The 21,618-nt window shown below is 40.9% G+C and overlaps 1 protein-coding gene across 1 annotated transcript in view; it reads left to right on the top strand.

Annotated features, from left to right (window-relative positions):
- Window positions 1–20,907, top strand: part of FGF10 (fibroblast growth factor 10) — a 129,139-nt gene extending 108,232 nt beyond the window's left edge. The window contains exons 2-3 of the mRNA XM_073680305.1: window positions 16,970–17,076; window positions 19,868–20,907. Coding sequence (XP_073536406.1) covers window positions 16,970–17,076; window positions 19,868–20,059 — 299 coding nt within the window. The 3' untranslated portion in view covers window positions 20,060–20,907. The remainder of the gene's footprint in view (window positions 1–16,969; window positions 17,077–19,867) is intronic.
- Window positions 20,908–21,618: the final 711 nt, after the last annotated feature.

Below are 21,618 nucleotides of genomic sequence, written 5' to 3'. Positions count from 1 at the left end.
GGACTCGGTTATGAGCGGTTTATGATAAATAATAAACTGCTGGATTGTGAAATACCGGAAAGACATTGCATGTGTGCTTTATTTGACCCGGTGAAGCGAGTGCCCCTCAGCATGATGAATAGCGCTGCCTTACACTACAGTATCTATCTATCTATCTATCTATCTATCTATCTATCTATCTATCTATCTATCTATCTATCCTTTATCTAACTAATATCCATTATATATTATCTATCTATCTATCTATCTATTATCTATATCTATATATTATACATTATCTATCATCTATCTATCATTTATCAATTATCTATCTATATATACACTGCTCAAAAAAATAAAGGGAACACTCAAATAACACATCCTAGGTCTGAATGAATGAAATATTCTCATTGAATCATCAATGGAAATCAAATTTATTAACCAATGGAGGCCTGGATTTGGAGTCACCCCCAAAATTAAAGTGGAAAAACACACTACAGGCTGATCCAACTTTGATGTAATGTCCTTAAAACAAGTCAAAATGAGGCTCAGTATTGTGTGTGGCCTCTACGTGCCTGTATGACCTCCCTACAATGCCTGGGCATGCTCCTGATGAGGTTGCGGATGGTCTCCTGTGGGATCTCCTCCCAGACCTGGACTAAAGCATCCGCCAACTCCTGGACAGTCTGTGGTGCAACGTGACGTTGGTGGATGGAGCGAGACATGATGTCCCAGATGTGCTCAATCGGATTCAGGTCTGGGGAACGGGCGGGCCAGTCCATAGCTTCAATGCCTTCATCTTGCAGGAACTGCTGACACACTCCAGCCACATGAGGTCTGGCATTGTCCTGCATTAGGAGGAACCCAGGGCCAACCGCACCAGCATATGGTCTCACAAGGGGTCTGAGGATCTCATCTCGGTACCTAATGGCTGTCAGGCTACCTCTGGTGAGCACATGGAGGGCTGTGCGGCCCTCCAAAGAAATGCCACCCCACACCATTACTGACCCACTGCCAAACCGGTCATGCTGAAGGATGTTGCAGGCAGCAGATCGCTCTCCACGGCGTCTCCAGACTCTGTCACGTCTGTCACATGTGCTCAGTGTGAACCTGCTTTCATCTGTGAAGAGCACAGGGTGCCAGTGGTAACTTTGCCAATCCTGGTGTTCTGTGGCAAATGCCAAGCATCCTGCACGGTGTTGGGCTGTGAGCACAACCCCCATCTGTGGACGTCGGACCCTCATACCACCCTCATGGAGTCGGTTTCTAACCGTTTGTGCAGACACATGCACATTTGTGGCCTTCTGGTGGTCATTTTGCAGGGCTCTGGCAGTGCTCCTGCTGTTCCTTCTTGCACAAAGGCGGATGTAGCGGTACTGCTGCTGGGTTGTTGCCCTCCTACGGCCCGCTCCACGTCTCCTGGTGTTCTGGCCTATCTCCTGGTAGCGCCTCCAGCCTCTGGACACTACGCTGACAGACACAGCAAACCTTCTTGCCACAGCTCGCATTGATGTGCCATCCTGGATGAGCTGCACTACCCAAGCAACTTATGTGGGTTGTAGAGTCCGTCTCATGCTACCACGAGTGTGAAAGCACAACCAACATTCAAAAGTGACCAAAACATCAGCCAGAAAGCATTGTTACTGAGATGTGGTCTGTGGTCCCCACCTGCAGAACCACTCCTTTATTGAGGGTGTCTTGATAATTGCCAATAATTTCCATCTATTGTCTATTCCATTTGCACCACAGCATGTGAAATTGATTGTCAATCAGTGTTGCTTCCTAAGTGGACAGTTTGATTTCACAGAAGTTTGATTTACTTGGAGTTATAATTCTGTTGTTTACGTGTTCCCTTTATTTTTTTGAGCAGCGTATATTATCTATCATCTATCATTTATTTATTTATCTATCATTTATCATTTATCTATCTATCTAGCTATCTCTTCTGCAAACCTTCCATAATTCAAGCTTCTATATAGTACAGTAAGTAAAAATATGAACATATACAGTTATATGAAAAAGTTTGGGCACCCCTATTAATCTTAAGCTTAATGTTTTATAAAAATTGGTGTTTTTGCAACAGCTCTTTCAGTTTGATATATATGTAATAACTGTTGGACACAGTAATGTTTCTGCCTTGAAATGAGGTTTATTGTACTAACAGAAAATGTGCAATCTGCATTCAAACAAAATTTGACAGGTGCATAAGTATGGGCACCTCACCAGAAAAGTGACATTAATATTTAGTAGATCCTCCTTTTGCATAAATAACAGCCTCTAGTCGCTTCCTGTAGCTTTTAATGATTTCCTGGATCCTGGATGAAGGTATTTGTGACCATTCCTCTTTACAAAACAATTCCAGTTCAGTTAAGTTTGATGGTCGCCGAGCATGGACAGCCCTCTTCAAATGATCCCACAGATGTTCAATGATATTCAGGTCTGGGGACTGGGATGGCCATTCCAAAACATTGTAATTGTTCCTCTGCATGAATGCCTGAGTAGATTTGGAACGGTGTTTTGGATCATTGTCTTGCTGAAAGATCCATCCCCTGCGTAACTTCAACTTTGTCACTGATTCTTGAACATTATTGTCAAGAATCTGCTGATACTGAGTGGAATCCATACGTCCCTCAACTTTAACAAGATTCCCGGTGCCGGCATTGGCCACACAGCCCCAAAGCGTGATGGAACCTCCACCAAATTTTACTGTGGGTAGCAAGTGTTTTTCTTGGAATGCTGTGTTTTTTTGCCGCCATGCATAACGCCTTTTTGTATGACCAAACAACTCAATCTTGGATTCATCAGTCCACAGGACCTTCTTCCAAAAAGAAATTGGCTTCTCCAAATGTGCTTTTGCATACCTCAGCCGACTCTGTATGTGGCGTGCTTGCAGAAACGGCTTCTTTCGCATCACTCTCCCATACAGCTTCTCCTTGTGCAAAGTGCGTTGTATAGTTGACTGATGCACAGTGACACCATTTGCAGCAAGTTGATGCTGCAGCTCTCTGGAGGTGGTCTGAGGATTGTCCTTGACTGATCTCACCATTCTTCTTCTCTGCCTTTCTGATGTTTTTCTTGGCCTGCCACTTCTGGCCTTAACAAGAACTGTCCCTGTGTTCTTCCATTTCCTTACTATGTTCCTCACAGTGGAAACTGACAGGTTAAATCTCTGAGACAGCTTTTTGTATCCTTCCCCTGAACAACTATGTTGAATAATCTTTGTTTTCAGATCATTTGACAGTTGTTTTGAGGAGCCCATGATGCCACTCTTCAGAGGAGATTCAAACAGGAGAACAACTTGCAAGTGGCCACTTTAAGTAGCTTTTCTCATGATTGCATACACCTGGAAGTTCAAAGCTCAATGAGGTTACAAAACCAAAAAAAGTGCTTTAGTAAGTCAGTAAAAGGTAGGTAGGAGTATTTAAAACAAGAAAATGATAAGGGTGCCCATACTTATGCACCTGTCAAATTTTGTTTGAATGCAGATTGCACATTTTCTGTTAGTACAATAAACCTCATTTCAAGGCAGAAACATTACTGTGTCTAACATTTATTACATATATCAAACTGAAATAGCTGTTGCAAAAATACCAATTTTTATAAAACATTAAGCTTAAGATTAATAGGGGTGCCCAAACTTTTTCATATAACTGTACATATACACTAGACTTGTGACATATAGGGGGCATATTTGTTTAATCTTTTTTTATACAGAAAGATTTAGAGCCATTTTTATGTTTTCTGGCCTCCACCCGCACCTCATGCATTGTGGCTAAAATCATTCTACAAACATCCCTTCTCTGGATAAAGAATTAAAATGCTTTGCAGGACTGGACAGTTTTATGTGTGTGTCAAATAAAAAAATCCCAATAAATCTGATGCAGATTGTTAACTTTGGAGATGTACACCAACAAAAACAGATGCAGAGGAGAAGGCACATGTGCAAATCCAAACACTGTAAGCCAAACATCATGTACTATTCAAAAACATCAGGAACTTCTAGAGCAATACACATTCCACAAGAGCAGAGCCTTCTCTGAGCGTAAAGATATTCTGCCGTCTCTGATCAACTTTCCATTATTGATTCTCATTCATTTAATTCTTAGATAATATTGGATGCAGACTTTTTGAACCATTGTATTCTGATTTGGCCACGTACACAGTAAATGCACTACAAATACGCTAAACCTAGAAATTAAGTTTAACAAAAACGTCGTCTACACTGTTTGTTAGTCTGCAGCCGTTCTGCATGATCCTGAAACAGTCAGTATTGTAGAAATCCTTCAGGGACACAAGAGCAGAACTTGCTTGTCAGTATCATCTGCAGCTGGTGGCATTTTAAAGTCCCATGGCCTGACCAATAGGGCGGGGCTCAGCTACAGTGGCTTGCGAAAGTATTCACCACCTTGGAATTTTTTTGTGTTTTGCTACCTTACAGCCTGGATTTTCACAGTTTTTTGAGGCTTTGCATCATTTCATGTAAAGAACATGACTACCATTGTGAACATTTGGTTTTCTATTTATTGTTAAGGAAACAACAAATAGGACAAAATGACTGAAAGCTTCATCTCTACTTGGGAACTCTGCAGCTCCTTCAAGGTTACCTTTAGTCTCTGTGCTGCCTCTCTGATTAATGCCCTCATTGTCCGGGCTGAGAGTTTTGGTGGGTGGCCCTCTCATGGTTGGTTTGTTGTTGTACCATGTTCTTTCCATTTGATGATAACGTATTTGATGGTGCTTCGGGGAATAATCAGAGATTGGGATTTTTTTTTTATAACCCAACCCTGACTTGTACTTCTCAACAACTTTGTCCCTGACTTGTTTGGAGATCTCCTTGGTCTTCACGGTGTTTGGTTACTGGTGCCTCTTGCTTAATGGTGTTGCAGTCTCTGTGGCCTTTGAGAAAAGGTGTGTATATACTGACAGAGCATGGGACACTTAGATTGCACACAGGTGGACGTCCTTTCACTAAGGCTGCGTGCCCACTATGCATTTTTCAAGAGTTTTTGCCGCTGAATTTCCACAGCGAAAACGCTTAAAAAACGCTTGTTAATACGTGCCCCATGGTCCCCAATGATAATCCGCATGTGCTGTGCAGATGCTGTGGAAATTTCCGCTGCGGATTATCATTGCGGAAAAATACGCAGCATGTCCATTAATTTTGCGGACACACAGCGTAATTGCCACTATTGACTTGCATTGAATCGCTTAATATTCACATGACTACATATGCACATGTGGATATTAAGCGATTCAATGTGCGGATGGTACCCCGGTCTGGAGTAGAGGAGACTCTCCTCCAAATCCGGGTACCATGGTACCTGTTAAAAAAAGAATTTAAAATAAAAATTAAACATATACTCACCTTCCGATGGCCCACGGTCTCATCAGCGATGTGTCAGGTGTGTTGGGCGGCTCGCGATGGTCTAAAAGGACCTTCCATTACATCATTTCGTCATGTGAGAGGTCACCCGACCGCTGACGTCGGCGGTCGCGTGACCTGTCACATGACTAAATGACGTCATGGAAGGTCCTTTTAGACCATCGCGAGCTGCCCAACATATCGGACGCATCGCTGAGGAGACCGGGGGCCATCAGAAGGTAAGTATAATCTTTATTTATTATTTTTTACCATTCTCATTCTTTTTTTTTTAACTATAACTTGGTCACATTATATAAATCCATGCCAGTTGCATGGATTTATATAGTGTGACCAAGTTGTCAAGCACTTTTCCAAGTGATGCTAAAATCGCTTGGAAAGCGCTTGATAACCCGCATGCAGAAATGCATGCAAAAACGCTTGACAAACTCATCTACCTGGCAGGAAAAACGCATGTAAAATCCGCATGCGTTTTTCCTGCCAGGGAGATGCGGAAAAAATATGCAGCATTTCTGCATCGTGGGCACTTAGCCTAAGCATGTGACTTTTGAAGGTAATAATTGCTTACACCATAAATTTTTAGGGGCTTCATAGCAAAAGAGGTAAATACATGTGCACATGCCAATTTTTAGCTATTTGATCCCATAAATTAAATTTATGCCTATATTTTTCTCGCTTCACTTCACCAACTTAGACTATTTAGTGCTGATACATCACACACAAATCGGATTACAAAGATATTTAATATTAATATTTTCGCAAGCCGCTGTATGTTTTTTCCTACTGCAGACAGCAAAGGGGGCGAGGCTCCTGCTGCAGACAGTTGCTTACAACTAAGCATAATAGTGAGGAGGAGATGGTGTCACGGGTGTTTCAGGTGTGACAGACAGTCATTCTGGATCCGGCTGTAGAAGGTCACTGTGCTTGGCTTTGCAGACACCATCTTGATCCTTTCATCTCTGTAGTGTAGTGGTATCCTTCTCTCGCTAGGACCCAGCAGTGATCTCCACCTTCTGCTGCTAATTGACACACCCTTGCTTAATATTTAAAAAGCCTCAGTGTCTCCAGAGAGTCAGTGATAGAACTATTTTCCTCTCATCAGGACTGGAGCTCTAGCAGTTGGCTAGTTTCTTCTTGGAGTTTCCTGGTGGATTGTTGTTGTCTTCTCTCTGGTGTCTTCTCAAGCTAAGTGTATCCCCTTGTCTGTTTTCTTTGTTTGTCTTTAGTTGCAGTGGGGGCTGACTAGTGCTCACTCCTTCCCCTACCTACCTAGGGCCTAGCTCTAGGGACAGTTAGGGATTAGGTATCCTGCTCGGCGATAGGTGCGAAACCTATTTAGGGACGTTAGGGGAGTCAGGGTGTTGTAAGATCTACCAAGGGGTCTCCACTCTCCCTTTCCCTAGTTTTTGGGCTTTCTCCCCCTTTTCCCATCATTGTACACTTGTTTCTCCCCTTACCTAGTGTGAAAGAAGGGATATGGCTGAGCTAAAGAGATTAGAAGAGTTCTTATATATTTTTCAATTTTAATTGTAATATGAATCAGTATTGGATCAAAGTAAAGAACAAGATTAAAGGAAAAATGGTTGGATATTTCTTATTTTTTTGTACATTATCTGTGTTTGGGGTAAAAAGGCTTTCAATTTCAGCCAAGCAAACACCAAATTATTGCACGCATGTAAACTAGCAAAGTCAGATGCCAGCTGGTTTTCACTCTCTCTTCTCCAGCACCAGTTCTCTGACATCTTTGTGGTTTGACTGCAGAATTGACATCTTGTCAACATCACCCATCACCACTGCAGCTAATCACTGTTCCCAGTGGCTCTGCCGGTGTAGACACACCTAGAAGAGCTTTGGGACATGCTTATTCACTGAATTCAAGTTTTTTATTCAGCCCCATTGCCACATGTGTATAAAATTCCGCCATGCAGTCTGCCTTTACTAACATTTGAGAAAAGATGCCTCGTACTAAAATCCTGTAATAGGACTCCACCAGTGTAACAAGTCAGTTCATGACATTTCTTCCCTTCTAAATATTCCACCTTCATCTGTGAGTGATATTATTTAGAAGTGGAAGAAACTGCAGTAATTCAGCCATGAAGTGGAGACCCCATAATGTTACAGCACGGGGTCCCTGAGTGCTGAGGAGCAGATGGAAGAAAAGTCACCGACGCTCTGCTGACTCCATAACTGCAGAGTCCAAACCTCCTCTTGCTTTAACATCAGCAAAAAACACTGTGTTCTGTCTCATGACATGGGCTTCCATGGCCAAGTATCTGATGGAGTGGTGTGAAGTCACCACTACTGGACAGCTGGCGTCTGATGGGCGAGTCTGGGAGTCTGGGTTTGGTAACCGCCAGGAGAACATTACCTGCCTGACTGCATTATGTCAACTGTAAGGTTTGGTGGAGGAGGATTAATGCAGGATGGCTGTTTTTCAGTGGTCACCCTAGGCCTTTATTTCTAGTGAAGAAAAATCTTTATGCTTCAGCACAAGTCATTTTGGACAATTGTGGCTTCAAATTTTTTGGTAACAGTTTGAGGAAGGCCCTTTTCTGTTCCTCATGACTGTGCCCAGTGCACAAAGCAAGGTCTATAAAGCCATGGTTGGGGAGGTTTGGTGTAGAAGAACATGACTGGCCACATAAAGCCCTGACCTCAACCACATCTGACACCTTTGGGATAAACTAGATATAACAGAGATTGAGAGCCGGGCTCTCTCATTCAACATCAGTCACTTGCCTCACAAATGTGCTTCTGGATGAAGAAACAAAAATTCCCATAGACACCCTCAAAATTTTCTAGAAAACCTTCCGAGAGGAAGATGTTATAGCTGCATAAAGGGGAACAACTCTATAGTAATGCCTAGAGATGTAGAATGGGAGGTCATAAAAGCTTCTATAGGCATAATGTGGAGGGGGCACAATGTTGTCTTTTATATATACACTACTAGTAGAATTACCTGGCTTCGCACAGATCAATTTGGCTTAATTCTTTGTTGCTTGTGTTAAAACCTTTGTTTCCTACAGTTATGAAGCCAACATATCAGAGTTATGCTCAGAAATGTTACCCCTCTCTAATGATATCCTGAGGAGATTTAAATTAATATTTGATGTTATATTCAGTTTTTTTAATAAGTATACAACAGTAGGTGCTAGAGAACTGAAAGCCAGTCTTAAACTTTTCAACTTTTACTTATGTGCAAAATTTGGGGCAGATTGGTCCAGTCGTTTGGTTGTACATTTTTTATTTGTTTTTGTGTTCTGTTTTTTTGTGTGAATATGCTGAGAACAGTAGGTTCCAAGAGAACTAAAGCCCAGTCTAAACCTTCCGAAGTTTCCAATTTACCTATGTACCAAATAGGGGCATAGTGGTTCAGATGTTTAGCTATAAATTAATATTTGTCTTTGTATTCTGTTTTTTTTTGTGAATATGTTGAGAAATGTAGGTCTGAGAGAGCTGAAACCCAGTCTAAAACCTTTAGAAGCACCTGATTTACCTATGTGCCAAATTTGGGATAGATTGGTTCAGTTGTTTTCGTAAATTAATATTTTCTGTTTTTTGCCAAATATCTCAAGAACACTTTTATATTCCATTTTTGGTGAATATCTTGATAACAGTAGGCCCTAGAGAGCTTAAACCTGGTGTAAAACCTTTAAAAGTACCTAATTTACCTACAGTATGTGACAAATGTGGGGCAGATTGGTCCAATCGTTTGGGCCTACATAAAGAACAGATATCAAACAATAGAGATACATATATTTATCTTCTATCCATCTATCTATATACATATATATAGATACAGTATATCTACATCTATATATATACAGGGTGGTCCAAAAGTAGGTGGCCAGAAAATAATAACATTTATTTTGATTTATATATAGAATTATATTTACTAACACAAGCATAACATTGGCAATTCAATTTTATTCTGAACAATAATACAAAAGCCTTTAAATTTTATCAACGCAGGTGCTCAAACTGTTTTCCATTACAATTTGCACAGCTTTGAAGTCGGCCTCTTATGCTTTTACAAACTTTTTTGCACAAGTCTCTTTTGGTATTAATTTCTTGAAATGCATCTCTTATTTAATTTTTCAAATCACTGACACTTTTTGGTTTTCAACTATAAACTTTGTCCTTGAGTACTCCCCAAAAGAAAAAATCCATTGAGGTCAAGTCTGGTGAACGTGCCGGCCAATCAAGTGGGCCTCTTCGGCCAATCCATTTATTAGGAAATGTTTCATCAAGATACTCGCGGACTACTCGTGAATAATGTGGAGGGGCCCCATCTTGTTGGAAATAAAGGTCATTTGAATTAGGCTGTTGCTGTAACTGGAGAACAACTTGATTCATTAAAATTTCGAGATACTTATCTCCTGTGACTATTCCATCAAAAAATATTGGTCCTAAAACACCAAAACTTGAAATACCACCCCAAACATTGACACCAGGCTCATTTAGTTGTTGCTCTAATGTTAAATGCATATTCTCATTATACCAGTAAATACAATTATGTCTGTTAATATGGCCGGATAATTTGAAAGAAGCTTCATCACTCCACATAATGTTATCTAAAATTACTGGATTTTCTTATTTTCTTCAATTTCGTTAAGCATAATCTCACTAAAATGCAGCTGCCTGTCACGATCATCCTCCAATAAACCATGAATTAGACATGGACAATAAGCTTTCCACCCAATAGATTTCAGGATTCGCATGATAGAAGCTCGTGAAATTCCCAATTCCAAAGAGGCTCTTCTGGTGGACTTTTTTGGACTCTGAACAAATGTTTCAGCAACAAGTTGTTTATTATCTTCTGTACAGACTGTTTTGGGTCGACCAGTTTTTGGAGCATTAAGGATTGAGCCAGTGACATTGAATTTGTCACGTACGCGGTAAATGGTTTGTCTCTTTGGGGCTTGAGTACCAAATGTTTCAACCCAATTTGCTCTAACGGTTTCAGCATTTTGAGATTTCCAAAACTCTGTTAAAATCCATTTTCTTTTATCTGTATTTAAATTATTGCCATTCTGTGTTATCTGAATTATCTGAAAAGAAAACAGATTTGGGGGAGATCTATCTGTGAAAACTAGATCTGTGAAACTGGCTCAGTTGCCCTTTGCAACCAATCAGATTCCACCTTTCATTTTCCAAAGAGTCTGTGAGGAATGAAAAGTGGAATCTGATTGGCTGCTAAGGGCAACTGAGCCAGTTTCACTTTACACCAGAGGTCCCCAACCGCCGGTCCGCGGACCAGGACCGGGCCGTTGGGGTTTTTCAGCAGGTCCGCGGGGAGAGGGGGCCCCTCCAGCCTCCAGCAGGGCCGCCATCAGGGCATGACTGCCCTGACTCCAGTATGGGGCCCGGCCGGTAGGAGCCCCCTCGGAGCCCCCCTCTTGTGCGTCTCTCTCCTCATGGGGCCCCCGGCTGCATGCTAAGCGCCGGGTCCGGGACATCTTAGCGCTGCGCTGCTGCGGCAGCACCTTCATGATTCCCCTGACTTCCGGTCATGTGACGGCGCCGTCACATGGCCGGAAGTCAGGAGAACCTGGTGTCAGCGATTTGGACGAGCGCCAGGATTCTGCAGGGATCGCATGGGGGTAAGTATAACAAGTTTTATTTTTTTTTAAATACAATTAACTAGGAGTGGGGGGAATGGGAGATGCACATGGGGGGAGGGGAGAGATGAGGAATGCACATGGGGGAGGGGAGAGATGAGAGATCCACATGGGGGGGAGGGGAGAGATGAGAGATGCACATGGGGGAGGGGAGAGATGAGAGATCCACATGGGGGGAGGGGAGAGATGAGAGATGCACATGGGGGAGGGGAGAGATGAGAGATCCACATGGGGGGAGGGGAGAGATGAGAGATGCACATGGGGGGAGGGGAGAGATGAGAGATGCACATGGGGGGAGGGGAGAGATGAGAGATGCACATGGGAGGGAGGGGAGAGATGAGAGATGCACGGGGGGGTGAGAAATACACGGGGGGGTGAGAGATGCACGGGGGGGATGAGAGATGCACGGGGGTGGATGAGAGATGCACGGGGGGGTGAGAGATGCACGGGGGGTGGATGAGAGATGCACGGGGGGGTGAGAGATGCACGGGGGGGATGAGAGATGCACGGAGGGGATGAGAGATGCACGGGGGGTGGATGAGAGATGCACGGAGGGGGATGAGAGATGCACGGAGGGGGATGAGAGATGCACGGGGGTGAGCTGCACATGGGGGGGTGAGAGATGCACATGGGGGGGTTATGTTTACATAACTTTGTTGCCTTATGAAGGGCGGGGGCGGCCCCCAAAAATTTCTTGCACAGGGGCCCACTACAGTCTGTGTCCGCCCCTGGGATGAAGTAAATGCAGCTGAACAGCAGCTGTCAGGACAGCTGCCCTGTCCTGCTGCAGGGCGTGATGGGGCCTCAGTGATGCGGCTCCTGGCACAGCACATTATGTGGGGCTCCTGGTATAGCTCCTGGCGGGGACCTGGTCTACACTATATGATAAGTATGCACTAAACTCCAAATCCCTCCATTACCCCGCCCCCATATGACCAAAGCCCCGCCCACCCCACCCCCTCCTTGCTGGGCCATGGAAAAATGATCTTGCTTCAAGCCGGTCCCTGGTGCAAAAAAGGTTGGGGACCACTGCTTTACACCATGTTTGATAAATCTCCCGCTTCATAACCTTATTACACTTTCTGCCCACCTACTTTTGGACAACCCTGTATGTGTATATATATATATATATATATAATATATATATATATATATATATATATATGTATACAGTACAGACCAAAAGTTTGGACACACCCTCTCATTTAAAGATTTTTCTGTATATTCATGACTATGAAAATTGTACATTCACACTGAAGGCATCAAAACTATGAATTAACACATGTGGAATTATATACTTAACACAAAAGTGTGAAACAACTGAAAATGTCTTATATTCTAGGTTCTTCAAAGTAGCCACCTTTTGCTTTGATGACTGCTTTGCACACTCTTGGCATTCTCTTGATGAGCTTCAAGAGGTAGTCACCGGAAATGGTTTTCACTTCATAGGTGTGCCCTGTCAGGTTTAATAAGTGGGATTTCTTGCCTTATAAATGGGGTTTGGACCATCAGTTGTGTTGTGCAGAAGTCAGGTGGATACACAGCTGATAGTCCTACTGAATAGACTGTTAGAATTTGTATTATGGCAAGAAAAAAGCAGCTAAGTAAAGAAAAACGAGTGGCCATCATTACTTTAAGAAATGAAGGTCAGTCAGTCTGAAAAATTGGGAAAACTTTGAAAGTGTCCCCAAGTGCAGTTGCAAAAACCATCAAGCGCTACAAAGAAACTGGCTCACATGAGGACCGCCCCAGGAAAGGAAGACCAAGAGTCACCTCTGCTTCTGAGAATCAGTTTATCCAAGTCACCAGCCTCAGAAATCACAGGTTAACAACAGCTCAGATTAGAGACCAGGTCAATGCCACACAGAGTTCTAGCAGCAGACACATCTCTTCAACAACTGTTAAGCGGAGACGTTGTGCAGCAGGTCTTCATGGTAAAATAGCTGCTAGGAAACCACTGCTAAGGACAGGCAACAAGCAGAAGAGACTTGTTTGGGCTAAAGAACACAAGGAATGGACATTAGACCAGTGGAAATCTGTGCTTTGGTCTGATGAGTCCAAATTTGAGATATTTGGTTCCAACCACCGTGTCTTTGTGCGACGCAGAAAAGGTGAACGGATGGACTCTACATGCCTGGTTCCCACCTTGAAGCATGGAGGAGGTGTGATGGTGTGGGGGTGCTTTGCTGGTGACACTGTTGGGGATTTATTCAAAATTGAAGGCATACTGAACCAGCATGGCTACCACAGCATCTTGCAGCGGCATGCTATTCCATCCAGTTTGCGTTTAGTTGGACCATCATTTATTTTTCAACAGGACAATGACCCCAAACACACCTCCAGGCTGTGTAAGGGCTATTTGACCAAGAAGGAGAGTGATGGGATGCTACGCCAGATGACCTGGCCTCCACAGTCACCAGACCTGAACCCAATCGAGATGATTTGCGGTGAGTTGGACCGCAGAGTGAAGGCAAAATGGCCAACAAGTGCTAAGCATCTCTGGGAACTCCTTCAAGATTGTTGGAAGACCATTTCCGGTGACTACCTCTTGAAGCTCATCAAGAGAATGCCAAGAGTGTGCAAAGCAGTCATCAAAGCAAAAGGTGGCTACTTTGAAGAACCTAGAATATAAGACATATTTTCAGTTGTTTCACACTTTTTTGTTAAGTATATAATTCCACATGTGTTAATTCATAGTTTTGATGCCTTCAGTGTGAATGTACAATTTTCACAGTCATGAAAATACAGAAAAATCTTTAAATGAGAAGGTGTGTCCAAACTTTTGGTCTGTACTGTATATATATATATATATATATATATATATATAAATCTAGATATATCTATATATATAGATAGATACTTTTTTCTACACATATGTATACAAGTACATTAGACATGTCGACATAGAAGTCCAATGTTTTCATTGTGCAGACTAATGTCGATATTGCCTACTTTTTGCCATATGTTTCACAGCTATACATTTCCATACTACTATGCTTTTTGTAACTACAAAAAATATATAAATGTAAACATATATTCTTTTCTGCAATGAATATACAAATATAAGAAGTCAATGGCAAATTTAACAAAACATAAGGGTATACATCTGCATACATTTTCGCAGTATGCGTTTTGGTCCAACTGAAGAAAAAAAGCCATTCACTTTACATGCTAGAAAATGTATGCTTTTTGTTGTCAGATGTTTGACCGATGTATCAAACAGTAGACAGTAGAGATGAACGAATCAGACAAAACTTGAATTCAACTGTTCGCCCAGATTTTCCAGAGAAATTTGATTTGTGGAGAAGTACATAATATGTAAAAAGTAGAAAAAAAACGTATACTCACCTTAACGCTCACCTCTCCACTCCCGCCGCTTCTCAGCGTTCACCAATCAACTCTTCGTCACATCATCAGATCGCCACCGCTTGCGATGAACTCCGGACTTTCAGGTCTGATAAGGTCCAGGACGGTTCTAGACTAATAAAAGATACAAAACTACAATTAAAAAATAAATAAATTATATATTTATATATATGTATATATACTGTATATATAAAAGTTCAAATCACCCACCTTTTTCTATAATGTAAATTAAATGGGAAAATATATATATATATATTTGGTAGTGTCATATACATAACTGTCTAAACTAATGAAATATAATAATATTTATCCTATACAAAGACTGCAAAAATCAAAGTAGAATCACTGTTTTTTTACTTTACCTCCCAAAAAAAGGAATAAAAGAGATCAGAAAGTTGTATGGAACCCATAAAACTGCAGCTCATATTCCAAAAAGCAAACATTCATAGAATGGTATTGACCAAAGAATAAAAAGTTATAGGTCTCAACATTTTTTAAGTAGTAAAACTTTAAAAAAAAAACATATATTTGATATCACCGTAATCGTACTAATAAGTAGTAAAAAAATAACTTTATTTTTTATGTCAAGTCCACAGTATAATAAAAATGTTAAAGCTCTTGAATGATATGGAGAAAAAAATCAAGCACAAATTGGAGCCCACTGGCACCCCGTCACCCAAGGACCTGCATAGACCTTGAAGACATCCTTGTCTTTGAGTACTTTCCTTTCACACCCCAATACTGTGATCACCTAAACAATATGACTCATTACATGAATGAGCCGAATTACATTCTTATTAACTTGAAAAATGTGCAAAAACAAGTTGCAGGTGTTGATATGTTTTACTACAACATGGTAGGATAATAAAGTGAAAATAAAGTTCTCTCAAGCTGAACATATATCCTCTAATGATGTCCAAATTCCATACGGCATTGTTTAATTCTGCTTTACCCATCAGCCATTGCATTTTATTACATTTTATATATATAGAAAAAAAGAAAGAAATAAGCTATTAAAATATTTCTCCACCAAGAAGATTAGCGCAGCACCTGCGCTACATGACCGAATGATCTGCCCGGTTATCTGTGCTCCGTGGTCATAGTCTGCCATGACGGCTGTTATATACGCACTATCCATAAAATGCGTAGAGATGTGAATTACAGCTGTTATACATATGCCGACACTTCATCTGTTTATCATGTTACTTGTTTGGTGGATTTGGCTGAACACCATAGTGTGAAAGGCTGCACCGCTGAAGTATGTTAAGCATTCAGCACGTTGACTTGGCAGAAGTGACTAGTTAACTCTGTTTTGTTTCCTGTAATCTCTTGGTTATTGACACCAGTAAAACTTGTTCCATGTGCCTGCAGCTATTGGATGCATATGTCGGAGAGTCTTGACTTGGAATTTAGGTTTGCCCCTGTATGCACTCATATTGTTTCTTTTTCTTGTCCATTATTCTCATGTTGCTGTTCACCAATGGTGATGACTTCTTGGACTGAACTCGTTTTGTCCCAGTTTATTTGTCGAATAAAAAAAACATTAAAGAAAATGTCAGCTTTGGGCAATCTCTACCTTCCAAAATTTTACTTTTCAAGTTACAGATCATGTATTAAATTGCTTTGTTACTGAACTTAAGATGGCCATTCCAAATATATATGTATATATATATAAACCAAAACTTTCGTCGAGTAAAACTTAGGAATGAAAGATCATTTTAGCCAAACGATGATAGACCATCATCAACTGCTCTTTTCGGCTGAAGCATCTTTCACCCACCAATGATGTGTCACTGGAAGAATATTCCCAGAAAGATGATTGCTCGGTATCCTTAAACATGGATGGCCAGGTTAAATGACCTTAACAGACAAAACGGACTAAAATGTGTATGGCTGCGTTCACGTAACTACTGTTCACCAGACTATCGTTCGTTCAATGGTCGTTCAACCACCAAACAAACTACTTTCATCTAATGTGTATGGCCACCTTTGGGCTCCTATACACATTATAATAAAGTCAGCCGAACCCATTGATTTTGGCTGGACAATCCGACTGTATGAGTATGGAAGTTTAGGAGGAAAGAAGGATCGGGTTTCATTAATTTCAATACCCTATCCTTTTGTTTTCCTGGAGATAAGCTAAATGTTGAGTTGATGACATGAATGTTCATGTGTGTTGGGGAGTCGGGAGAGAAAGCTTGATGTTTAATCAGTCTAATATGTATGGCCACATCTAGATTTGTCTAACCAGCCAATTTCAGTGAGACCAGCCAACTATTTAATGTGTATGAGATTCTTGACTGTTGTTGCTCCACCTATAAAGGATTTCTTTTTGCTCTGAAATGAGAAAAGTCATAGTAGAGGTGTTTGGCAGTAGCATATTCCCCTCTCTCCATTTACAACTTGTATTGGGGGGTTCATTAGGGAAAACTTTTGGCTGAATGAGAGTTGAGCTAACAGCAATTGAAATTGTATGGCCAGCTTCAGATTTTTAGACTGGTTCCCAGTAACATTTTGGATAGTTGTGCTTGCCATGCTATAAAAGCACACTTTTAGCACAGGTTTTGCATTTTTTTTTATCTTTGTATCTCAAAATATTCTTGTTTTTTTTTCTTCACTGTAGGTATATTGGAGATAACATCAGTGGATGTTGGGGGCATAGTGGCCATCAAAGCCATAAACAGCAACTATTATTTAGCCATGAGCAAAAAAGGCAAAGTCTATGGCTCTGTAAGTAACTATCATGTATTTTTGTTTTTCTTTACTTATATTTCAGTTTGAATTTATTCATCGACATTGGTTCTTGCAGTTATGTAGGGTATAATTTCCGACTCCTTGGTGTGTTCATAAACTAGACTTCATTTCATGAGCAACCAGGTGTTATCTAAATATATTAAAGTGAGGAAGAACCTGTAAGGGTGCTTTCACTTTGTGTTCCTTCACCCGTTTGGTGGCTCTGTCGGGCCTTACTTCTGAACCCCCCCCCCCTGGCAAAACGGGATTTGGACATATTCGCTGACAGAGCTATAGACTATAATGGTGCCGGCAGAGTGAACGTGGACGCGGACACTCAGACACAGTCTACTACCATTATAGTCTATGGTCAGCACATATGTCCGAATCCCGTTTTGCAGGGGGTTCAGACATAAGTCTTGACGGGGACACCGAACGGGTGCTGGAACGCAATGTGAAAGCACCCTAAGGCTATTTTTCTGGTCATATCGTTATGTCTTACTTTGCCATCAAGTGAAAGAAACCTACACTGTGAGGTGGCAACAAAAGTTTCAGTGGCTTTATTTAATTCGTGTCTGGTATTTGTCCCATCCGGGTGGACAAAATGTATAAAGTCAAGCATGCTTAGACATTCTTTAGATTAATTTATACAAAAACAACAGAAGGAATTTTTTAGCTAAAAAATATTATTTTATTATTTACTGAATACACATATAAAATTTATATATAGTAAACCAAAAAAATTAAGTATACATAAAGGACGGCAATATCCAGGACATTGGCACTGGGGCAGTGCATGTACTGTTCTAAAGATAAGTGCAATAAGTGTGAATGCATAGAACTTTCAGATAATGATATGAACACAGTGGTCAAAAACGTATGTTAGACATAGACACTTACAGTACATGTACTAATTCATAGAGATATGGCAAGGATGCTCCTACCCATAGTGTAATGCAATCTGCAAAGTTACAACTGAAACTTAATCTCCCCAACATACGTTTCGCGTGTTTAGATCTCGCTTCCTCACGGGGACTAGTCACTCTTTAAATAAATGCAGTAAATAGCTTTTCTACAAAGACTACAAAGATGACCTGTCCGTCATGTCCTTAGAATAGGACTGTTATGTTCTGCTACCAAAGCTAAGGAAAGAGAGGAGATCTGTCCCTACTATAGGACTCAGCTGAATCCCTACGATGTAACAGGGAACCTGATCCTGCGATCAGACCTGCTAAAGTCCTAATCTAGTCTGTACGGAGACCTATAGATGTGGGGAGGGAATCCCTACAAGTACTAAGGACTGGGAGGAATATGGGACACCTCCTAACAGAAATAGTAGCAGACAGACGAACAAACAAAATAGATAGAACATAGAGGTCCGTAGACCAAGCAAACTAACAGAGTTAGATACAGAGCACAGGCTAGCTAGAAAGTAGATATACAATGAAGTCCAGCAAAGCCAGAAGGGCGGAGCAGGATTAAATAGGCCAACAAGGTCATGTGACCAGCAAAGGAAAAAAAAACCTAACAGCAAGGTTCTAACAGTACCCCCCCTTCTAAGAGGATCCTCCGGATCCCCTAGGACCAGGCTTATCAGGAAATCTCCTGTGAAACGCTCTGATAAGTCTGGACCTAGGGGATCCGGAGGATCCTCTTAGAAGGGGGGGTACTGTTAGAACCTTGCTGTTAGGTTTTTTTTCCTTTGCTGGTCACATGACCTTGTTGGCCTATTTAATCCTGCTCCGCCCTTCTGGCTTTGCTGGACTTCATTGTATATCTACTTTCTAGCTAGCCTGTGCTCTGTATCTAACTCTGTTAGTTTGCTTGGTCTACGGACCTCTATGTTCTATCTATTTTGTTTGTTCGTCTGTCTGCTACTATTTCTGTTAGGAGGTGTCCCATATTCCTCCCAGTCCTTAGTACTTGTAGGGATTCCCTCCCCACATCTATAGGTCTCCGTACAGACTAGATTAGGACTTTAGCAGGTCTGATCGCAGGATCAGGTTCCCTGTTACATCATAGGGATTCAGCTGAGTCCTATAGTAGGGACAGATCTCCTCTCTTTCCTTAGAGAATTTGCAGGCTGGACTTACTGTTGTGTTCTGCTACCAAAGCTAAGGAAAGAGAGGAGATCTGTCCCTACTATAGGACTCAGCTGAATCCCTACGATGTAACAGGGAACCTGATCCTGCGATCAGACCTGCTAAAGTCCTAATCTAGTCTGTACGGAGACCTATAGATGTGGGGAGGGAATCCCTACAAGTACTAAGGACTGGGAGGAATATGGGACACCTCCTAACAGAAATAGTAGCAGACAGACGAACAAACAAAATAGATAGAACATAGAGGTCCGTAGACCAAGCAAACTAACAGAGTTAGATACAGAGCACAGGCTAGCTAGAAAGTAGATATACAATGAAGTCCAGCAAAGCCAGAAGGGCGGAGCAGGATTAAATAGGCCAACAAGGTCATGTGACCAGCAAAGGAAAAAAAACCTAACAGCAAGGTTCTAACAAGGACACATTAATGAAAAAGGCTATTATCTTGACTGATGGCCAGGGGTCATTCTGGATCAAATAACTAGGTCTCAAAGAGGATGTAAATTGATGAACATGTGTCTTATTTCCAACCTATGTATGCTAAATCGATTCTATATCCTTGTCAATAAAAGACCGTGCTAACCAACAGTTTCAAGAAAAGTGTTTACATGTGCATAAAATGATTTTTTTGTGATTCTTCCATATTATTATGTATTTTTAATGTCATTTTTTTTACTTTATATTTACAGAAAGAATTTAATATAGACTGTAAACTAAAAGAGAGAATAGAGGAGAATGGCTACAACACGTATGCATCTCTTACTTGGAAAAATAACGAAAGACAAATGTTTGTGGCACTAACTGGCAAAGGAACCCCAAAGAGAGGACCAAAAACGAGGAGGAAAAACATGAACGCCCATTTTCTGCCTATGCCATTATAACATTACATGAAGGATTTGATGTATTTTTTGGATTACAGTCTTGTGAAGAATGCTTTGAAGAACGTTCAACACTTGTAAAAGAAAGACGTTTATTGGTGGACCATGAGTGGATTAGGACATTTGAGGACTTTCTTTTTGTTGGTACAGTGTCATGGATGTGACTACGGTTGGAAAAACTAAATTTTCAGCTTGAAGAATCTGTTTTGTACAATACTTGGATATGAGATAATCAGACAGATGATCTTCTGGGAAAGTTATTTATGGAATACTGACTGATATCCAAGATTATCAACACTTATTCAGGCCCAATGATTCAACGAGAAGGCAGCCACATAAGCAATTACCGGAAGCACTTGGGTCAACACTACAGTGTAATAATGAATTTTTCTGACAAGTCGCCCAAAAAGAATGTATAGGATCAAGATGTGTAAACATGATCACACTTCTAAAAAATCATGTTATGCCTGTGTACTCTACCATCCCCTCTCCCTTCTCTGTTCCTTTGTAAGTTATTTATTTAATAGAGTGTTTACTGTGTCTCTTCAGTGTTTGAGTCGTGTGTCTACAATTTTGCATCTGTTTTAATCCCATGATCAAAAAAGATTAAAAAAAAAAAGAAATATGGCCCATTTATCAAAACCAAGAGGAGAAGATGGTCTTGTTGCCCAAACCAACCAATCACAGTACAGCATTTATTTTATTTTTTTATTTTTTTTTTTTAAAAAACAACAAGTTAAAATGTTAAGGCTGAGCTCTGATTGGTTTAATTGGGGAATGAGGACAATTATGATAATTCAGTTTTATTTCCCGCTTAAACATCATAATATGTGATAAGTAACTAAAAAGTGGAGACTTTTATATGTATATGAAAAAATTAAAAAAAGAAACACTATTTATCAGTTGGTCATATAGGTGTTAAGCTAAAAAAGGCAGGTTACTTTGTCTGCTGGGCCTCAATATCGAGGCGCAGTTGTTTTTGGAATGAAATATGTGAACGTTTATCAAGTCTCTTGATATTGAATGCCAGAGTATACTCATATAAGTAATACATTAACTACTGTCATTTACAATGAATTATTATATATTTTTTTCAACCATGGTAATTTTATAGTTACGGCTTGTAAGGAGTAGGATCTAAAAGAAGGAACTCGCTGGGCCATATTAATTAAGCGGCATTACAGCTGATGTCACCAAGATAAGAAGAGAACGGACCTTTAATTGCATTGAGATTGGCTTGGGAAGTGCGGACATCATCAACGTAACATTCTCATCTGTTCATCGCCATTTCATTGCTGTGTCTGATAATAACCTATTGCAACTGACTATATTGTGATTGGGACATGTCAGGGGTATAGCTAGGGGGGCTGGAAGGTCATGGGTGTTGGGTGCCAGTGGGGGGTGTATCAATAAGCCACTTTGCCTTATTAGCTACAGGACTAGGATACAGAGCTAAAACTTTGCCTGGGAGAAAGAAAGCCTAGCTACGACTCTGAGTCATATAGTATTATCTTGTGGCAGAAATTATATCAATTTTATATTTACCGCTTTTATTATAGTAC

The sequence above is a fragment of the Phyllobates terribilis genome, unplaced genomic scaffold (assembly GCF_046119375.1).
Source record: "Phyllobates terribilis strain yellow unplaced genomic scaffold, ASM4611937v1 Scaffold_1__5_contigs__length_1240528914, whole genome shotgun sequence".
NCBI lineage: Eukaryota > Metazoa > Chordata > Amphibia > Anura > Dendrobatidae > Phyllobates > Phyllobates terribilis.
The sequence above is the reverse complement of the archived record's forward strand: the minus strand, read 5'-3'. Positions and strand labels throughout refer to the sequence as shown.